The 8548-nt window shown below is 39.4% G+C and overlaps 1 protein-coding gene across 1 annotated transcript; it reads right to left on the bottom strand.

The window, feature by feature from the left end:
• Nucleotides 1-6644: 6644 nt before the first annotated feature.
• LOC140544215 (uncharacterized) lies at nt 6645-8323 on the bottom strand. Its single transcript, XM_072667644.1, has 2 exons — nt 8135-8323; nt 6645-7705 (listed from the first exon to the last, which is right to left on the bottom strand). The coding sequence occupies exon 2, from the start codon at nt 7647-7649 to the stop codon at nt 6807-6809; it is 843 nt and encodes a 280-aa protein (XP_072523745.1). The 5' UTR covers nt 7650-7705; nt 8135-8323; the 3' UTR covers nt 6645-6806.
• Between the last annotated feature and the right edge of the window lie 225 nt (nt 8324-8548).

The following is an 8548-nucleotide window of genomic DNA, read 5'->3' as shown; positions in this document are numbered from 1 at the left end:
TAATTATATGGAACATCCTTTAAGTTAACCCATCAATACTAGGAGGATATATAGTAGTAATGAGGGTTTTCTCGATATACATTTAATACAACAGTACTTTTGTCTCTTGAAAATTGTTTGCTTGTTGTCCTCCAACACTGATATTACTTGTGTAGCTCCTGGAAAAATCCTGGTTGAAATTTCACTCACATTAAGCCTAGTTTTCATCTGTGCCGTTACCTTCTAAAATCCTTCCCTTAAACGGCTGGAGAGCCTCCGTTTTGAAAGAAAAGTGTACTGTTTCTTACATTGCCCCTTCCCAATGCTTAATAACCTTTGCACGTGTACATATAAAATCATTCCCCATACCCGAAAACACAAAAAAGTTCTGCAGACCATAGATATAATCATGCATTACAATCAAACAATGATATAGTCATATAAACCAAAGGATAGAGACAAATCCTAATCCTATGAACCGCTGCTAATGTAAGAACATATTAACATTGCAAACATTAAAAGACATAAATTTTACTCTAATAAAACTCTCTCTTAATGTACTTTGTGTGTGTCTTTAAAGTTCTTGAATACCTAAAGCAGCGTCTCCTCCAGTATTGGGACATCCGGCAAGGAGGCACGGAGAGCAGTTTTCGGTGAACGGGAAGGGGAGTTGGATTAGGAAGGAAAACCGGGACCATTGAAGGGTCTGGAAGAACGGGATCACCTAGGGATGGAGAATCACTCATTTAAAAACTAGCGCACCCTCCTGGAATACCACTGTGAAACCGGGTCAGATTCACAAAACGTCGGTCCTCAGCGCTCCCACTGTAATGTTACGTTTTTATAATGGAACAGCCAATTAATATTCAAAACTTACCGATAATGTCAGAATCACGAATTCGAATAAAGAAGCAAAATACAGACTGAATAAGTAATGAAAAGTAAAACATAAAAATACATTAAAATATAAAATGTTAAAACTTTATCATTGTTGTAACAAACGTTGCAATAACATCTAGGTTTCATATATATTATAACAGATAGTGAACAAGTAATGGTAAGTGGACAAGGATAAACAGTATAAACAAGCTCTGTGACCTTTTTAGAACTGATACAAATTTACACACAAAGGAAACACAAGGAATTTGTTTCCGGCTGTTAGTGTTAGTATTGTCAATATACAGCTACTCTACATATAATTTACAGACAATACACAATATACAGAGAACAATAATATTCACAGTATACATAGACTATAGAGGACAATTCAGATCAATTTTAATGCATATAGTGCTTTTTTAATGTATAGAGGTCTTCATTAAGCAGCTTCTTTTGAGCAAGCCAATATCTACAGTGGCAGGAAAAACTTTCTGAGATCAAGAGGAAGACAAACCAAAACACATGATCTCATTCATCCAAAGCAGTCATTGTCAATAAAATTATCACTGATTTCTGCTTTAATGTTCTGTGTCTCTGTAAATCATGGGCCAAACTAAGTAAATGCATTACTTTAAAGAATCTCCTCCAGGCTTTAGTTAATGTGGTAACTGGTGCAAGACTCGACAGTAAAAGTGTCTGGTACAGGCCTTACCCTATATGAAGCTAGGTCTTTTAAAGTACTTACCTTTAAAGTGGAAGTCCCACTGAAAATGGCTTCAGGTTCTTTAGGAGCTGAGGAAGCTGAAGATACCTCAGCCATTGATGTAATCAATTGTCCACACAGTGTCACATCTAGTAATTATTACAACATCTATACACATGGACAAAATTGGTGGCACCCCTTGGTTAATGAAAGAAAACCCCACAATGGTCACAGAAATAACTTGAATCTGACAAAAGTAATAATAAATAAAAATGAAAATTATCCAATGAAAGTCAGACATTGATTCTGAACCATGCTTAAATAGAATTATTTTTAAAAAATGAACTCATTACACAGGCCTGGGCAGAAATTATGGTACCCTTAACCTAATATTTTGTTGCACAACCTTTTGAGGCAATCACTGCAATCAAACGATTCCTGTAATTGTCAATGAGACTTCTGCACCTCTCAGCAGGTATTTTGGCCCACTCCTCATGAGCAAACTGCTCCAGTTGTCTTGGGTTTGAAGGGTGCCTTTTCCAGACGGCATGTTTCAGCTCCTTCCAAAGATGCTCAATAGGATTTAGGTCAGGGCTCATAGAATGCCACTTTAGAATAGTCAAATGTTTTCCTCTTAGCCATGCTTGGGTGTTTTTAGTTGGGTGTTCTTATCCTGTTGCAAGACCCATGACCTGTGACTGAGTCCGAGCTTTCTGGCACTGGGCAGCCCATTTCTCTCTAGAATCTCTTGACACCCTGTGCCAGATGCAGCAAAGCAGCCCCAGAACATAACAGAGCCTCCTCCATGTTTTACAGTGTTCTTTTCTTGATATGCTTAATTTTTCCGTCTGTAAACATAGAGCTGATGTGCCTTGGCAAAAAGTTCCATCTGTGCATAGGACATTCTCCCAGAAGCTTTGGGGCTTGTCAACATGTAATTTGGCAAATTCCAGTTTGGCTTTTCTATGATTTATTTTCAACAATGGTGTCCTCCTTGGTCGTCTCCCATGAAGTCCACTTTGGCTCAAACAACAACGAATGGTGCGATCTGACACTGATGTTCCTTGAGTTTGAAGTTCACCTTTAATCTCTTTTTTCTGGGCTCTTTTGTTACCATTCATATTATCCGCCTCTTTGATTTGTCTTCAATTATCCTCCTGCCGTCATGTCCAGGGAGGTTGGCTACAGTCCCATGGATCTTAAAGTTCTGAATAATATGTGCAGCTGTAGTCACAGGAACCTCAAGCTGCTTGGAGATAGTCTTATAACCTTTTATAACCTTATAACCAATTTATTTCCACACTGAGCAGTGAAACGGTTTCTCTCCAATGTGAATATGCTGGTGTGTTCTGAGATCAGCTTTGTCGCGAAAACTCTTCTCACACTCTGAGCATGTATACGGTTTCTCTCCTGTGTGAATGCGCTGATGTTTTTGGAGTGTGCTTCTATCACTAAAACTCTTCTCACACTCCGAGCACTCATATGGTCTTTCTCCTGTGTGTATCAGTTGGTGTCGTTGGAGATTACTCTGTCGATTAAAACTTTCCCCACATTCTGAACAGTGGTACGGCTTCTCTCCTGTGTGAATGTGCTGGTGTACTTGAAGATGTCCAAGCTGAGCAAATCTTTTTCTTGTATGGCTTTTCTCCTGTGTGAATTTGTTGGTGGATCTTCAGATAACTTTGTTGAGTAAAACTCTTCCCACACTCCCAGCAGTTGTAAGGGTTTTTCTTTCCTGTACAGTCCTGCGTATATCTGGGAGATGTGTCATCACAGAGAGCCTCAGGGGACACTTGAGCATTGAAGCATCCTCTAGATTCCATTTTCTCACACCTTTATTTCTGAAGAAAACAAAAATATTTAAATTATTATACAAAGTGTGAAAAATGACCAAACATTTCTACATACTGTGGCCTAGGTCCTAGGGGATAAGAAGACAAAAATCATAAAATTACAAAAAACATTATTCCACAAATACTAACATTAGAATAAGTACAAAATGAGTGTTAAAAAAGCAATTAAGATAAAATCGTCATGAAAAAAGTGGCCAAAAGAAATGTACGCTAAAAGAAAACTATACATTTATGAATACTCAAAAACACTCATTTAAAATAACAGAAGCCAATTTTACATATCACTGTAGATACAGACGAAGGCTGGTTGTTTTCACATACATTTGAAACTGCATTAGTGATTAAATGATGCTCATTTAAGGGTGTGTAAAGCCAGTGTAAACCGTGTGTAAAATACTGATGCTCCTACCATGTGTATAAGGGTGTATAAAGGCAGTGTAAACAGTGTAAAGTGCTGAACGGGTCTGTACCTTCAACATTTCAACACCTGTTCCCCATCCTCCAACGGCACTGTGGTTCGGAGCAGCTTCTGCCTCTCCTCCGGTATTGGGACAGCCGGCAAGGAGGCAGGAAGAGCAATTTTCGGGGAACGGGGAGGTATGGATTGGAGAGGACAACCGGGACCTTTGGGGGGTCTGAATGAACGGGATCCCAAGTCTTCTTCTCCAGTTTACTAGGGGTGGAGAATCACTGTTACAAAAATAGCGCCGCCACCTGGAATACTACTGTGAAACCGGGACATATTCACAAAACATCGTCGCTGCTTCACGTAAATGTGCGACAAGATCCGGCAAAAATTCTTAGCTATCGCACTGTAGCGTTGCGTTTTTAACGTTTCAATTAATATTCAAGACTGTTCGATAATGTCAGAATCAAAGCCACGGATTCTAATAACGGAGCACAATTCAGACTGAATAAGCAATAAAAACGAATATATTTAATCATTGTTGTATCAAACGTAGTAATAAATTCTAGGTTTCATATATAGTATAACAGAAAGTGGACAGGTAACGGTTAATGGTAAGTGGAACAAGCTCTGTGCCCTTTTTAAAACTGACACAAATTCATTTAATTCAGTTTCAAATGTATACAGAGCTTTTCACAACAGAGGTTTTCATTAAGCAGCATCTTTTGAGAAAGCCTAATATTGACAGTGGAAGACAAACCAAAAACATTTGATCTAATTCATCCTAAGAAGCCATTGTCAATGGAATGATCACTGGTACAGTGGGGCCAAAAAGTATTTTGTCATCCACTGATTGTGCAAGTTTTCCTACTTAGAAAGACGAGAGAGGTCTGTAATTTCATCATAGATACACTTCAACTTTGAGAGACAAAATGAGAAAAAAAATCCAGGAAATCACATTGTAGGATTTTTAAGTATTTAGTCAATAACAAAAGTTCAACTCAATACATTGTAACATAACCTTTGTTGGCAATGACAGGTCAAACGTTTCCTGTAAGTCTTCACCAGGTTTGCACACACTATAGCTGGTATTTTAGCCCATTCCTCCATGCAGAACTCCTCTAGAGCAGTGATGTTTTGGGGCTGTCACTGGGCAACACAGATTTTCAACTACCTCCACAAATTGTCTATGGGGTTGAGGTCTGGAGCCTGGCTAGGCCACTCCAGGACTGCTGGAATGCTTTTTACAGAGCCACTCCTTCGTTGCCAGAGCGGTGTGTTTGGGATCATTGTCATGCTGGAAAACCCAGCCACGTTCCATCTTCAATGCTCTCACTGATGGAAGGAGGTTTTGGCTGAAAATTTCACGATATGTGGCCCCGTTCATTCTTCCCTTAAAGCGGATCAGTTGTCCTGTCCCATTTGCAGAAAAACAGCCCCAAAGCATGAGGCTTCCACCCCCCCATGCTTCACAGTAGGTTTGGTGTTCATGGGATGCAACTTAGAATTCTTCTGCATTCTTCTGCAGGTCTACAATTTTCTTCCTGGCGTTCTTCAACAGCTCTTTGGTCTTTGGCCATGGTTAATCTTGGAGTCTGGACTGTTTGAGGCTGTGGACAGGTGTCTTTTATACAGATAACAAGGTCATTAATACAGGTAACGAGTGGAGGACAGAGGAGCTTCTTAAAGAAGACGTTACAGGTCTGTGAGAGCCAGAAATCTTGCTTGTTTGTGGGTGACCAAATTCTTATTTTCCACCATAATTTACAAAAACATTCTTTAAAAAATAGAAATAGAATTTTTTCTCATTTTCTCTCATAGCTGAAGTGTAGCTATGATGAAAATTACAGATCTCCCTCATCTTTCTAAGTAGGAGAACTTGCACAATCAGTAGCTGACTAAATACTTTTTTGCCCCACTGTATATGCTTTAATGTTCAGTGTCTCTGTAAAACATGGAATGGAAAATATATGCATAGCTTTAAATGAATCTCCTCCAGGCTTTAGTTAATGTAGTAACTGATGCAAGACTGGGTGTGGCAGCAGTGTAGCTAGTTTCTGGTATAGGCTTTACCCTATAAGAAGATAGTTATTTTAAAGTACTTACCTTTAAAGTGACAGTCCTGTGTCCTGTTTTAACACCAACCCAGATTGTGGCTGGTAGCTGCATGATTAACTTGTGTCAGAGCAATGGAAGGAGCAAAAGGTCCAGGGAAGGGCATACTGAACTCTCCAAGGACCAAATCATACCACATCATCTCTAAAATGTGGTGGTCTGGAGGTTATGACCTGGATTTGTATGGGTGCCACAGGTACTGGTCAACTCATGTTCACTGATGAACCTATGCACTCTACAGTAAACATACAGCCAAATCACCAAGTTAAAGATCCCTCTGAAAATGTTTTCAGGTTCTTACAGAGCTGACAATGACTGCAGTACAAGAGTGATAGATGATTACCCGAGAAGACACTTAAAACTTTGTTATGTCTCGAAGTCATAAATCTAGATCAGAGGTCTTCAAATTCAGACTTTGAATCTAAAAGTTACCTCAGCCACCGATGTCCACAGAGTGTCACATCTAACAGTTATTACAACATCTATGCTCAATAAAGAATTTTCTACAGGTGTTTTTACTAATTTTACCTGAAACCCCTACAGTGTCAGTTTAACGTGCTTACAAGTACCACATTTATTTTAAATCATGAAGCCATATTTTCAGTTTATTGGCTAAACATTGTACACACCATACTATGAGTTCATATTTAGATTCTTATGTGCATTATGATATTTATGTGCATATGAAAACTTCCAGGCTCTGTCCCCATCAAATAATTTTATTGCACAACAGAATATAAATAATAATGCAAAGATAAGCACAGTCATGTAAATCACCAAATCAAGACAAAGTTTAGACCAATCTTCTCATATTTACACTGCAAACAGATTTGTTCAAAAATCATAAATCTTTCCTTGATAAACTCTTATTTTAAGTGTTTGACTCTTTCTTAATGCACTTGTGTTTCTTAAAAGTTCTTGAATACCTGAAGTGCTGCTCACACTCAAAACAGTAATATGGTTTCTCTCCTGTGTGAATACGCTGATGTTTTCGGAAGGTACTTCTGTCACTAAATTTTTTCTCACAGTCTGAGCATTCATATGGTTTTTCTCCTGTGTGAATGAGTTGGTGTCGTTGAAGATGACTCTGTCGATTAAAACTCTTTGCACAGTCTGAGCACTGATATGGTTTCTCTCCTGTGTGAGTGCGCTGGTGTAGTTGGAGACTACTGTGCACAATAAAACTCTTCCCACACTGTGAACAGAAGTAAGGTTTTTCTCCTGTGTGAATGCGCTGGTGTACTTGGAGATGACCCAACTGAGCAAATTTTTTCCCACACTCTGAGCAGTGAAACGGTTTCTCTCCAGTGTGAATACGCTGGTGTGTTCTGAGATCAGCTTTGTCGCGAAAACTCTTCTCACACTCTGAGCATGTATACGGTTTCTCTACTGTGTGAATACGCTGATGTTTTTGGAGTGTGCTTCTATCACTAAAACTCTTCTCACACTCTGAGCACTCATATGGTTTTTCACCTGTGTGAATAAGTCGGTGTCGTTGGAAATTACCAAGATGAGCAAATCTTTTTCCACATTCGGAGCACTCGTATGGCTTTTCTCCTGTGTGAATTCGTTGATGAATTTTCAGATAACTTTGTTGAGTAAAACTCTTCCCACACTCCAAGCAGTTGTTAAAATTTTTCTTTCCTGTACAGTCCTGCATATATCTGGGAGATGTGTCATCACCGACAGCATTGAAGCATCCTGTGGATTCCATTTTCTCACACCTAATCTCTGATGTCAGCACTGTGGCAAGAAGGCTGACCTTAATTTCTGGAAAAATATGACAACAAAAATATTTAAAAATATGATATGAAGTGTGAAAAATCACCAAAACATGTGTACATACTGTGGCCTATTTCCTGGGGTATGAGCAGAGGGACAACCATCATAAAATTACAAAAAAACTAATTATTCCACAAATACTAACATTAAAATAAGTACAAAATAGGTGATAAAAAAAGCAATGAAGACAAAACCATAATGACCAAAGTGGTCAAAAGAAAGGTATGCTAAAAGAAAACTATACGTTCATGAACACTCAAAAACACTCATCCAAAATAACAGAAGCCAATTTTACATATCACTCTAGACACAGACGAAGGCTGGCTGTTTTCACATACATTTGAACCTGCATTAGTGATGACCTTATGCTCCTATACGGGTGTATAAAGCCAGTGGAAATGTTTAACAGGTCTCTACCTTCAGCAGTGCAGCTCCTGTTCCTCTTATTCTGCGGAAGCGCGGAGGCCGGTTCGGAGCAGCGTCTCCGTCTCCTCCGGCACTGGGACAGCCGACAAGGAGGCACGGGATGCAGTTTTCGGGAAACGGGGAGGGGAGTTGGATCGGGAGTATTTGGTGGAAGCCGTGAACTGCTGATCAGAACGGGACCCGTCTTCCTCTCCGGAATACTTGGGATGGATAACAGTTACATAATAGTGCCCCCATCTGGACTGGTGATTCCAGAACCCCCTAGGCAGTTCATACAAAATTAGCCAATTGCATAGTCTTCTGGACGGTCATTCACCGCAGTGCACTACGAAAGGTCGTAGAAACAGAACAGTATCGGCTTCTTCAGCGTTTGTGGTTTTAAATAAATATATATCTGAAATTTTT

This window comes from Salminus brasiliensis, chromosome 22 (assembly GCF_030463535.1).
Source record: "Salminus brasiliensis chromosome 22, fSalBra1.hap2, whole genome shotgun sequence".
NCBI classification, from domain to species: domain Eukaryota; kingdom Metazoa; phylum Chordata; class Actinopteri; order Characiformes; family Bryconidae; genus Salminus; species Salminus brasiliensis.
This window is presented reverse-complemented; position numbering and strand designations above follow the sequence as displayed.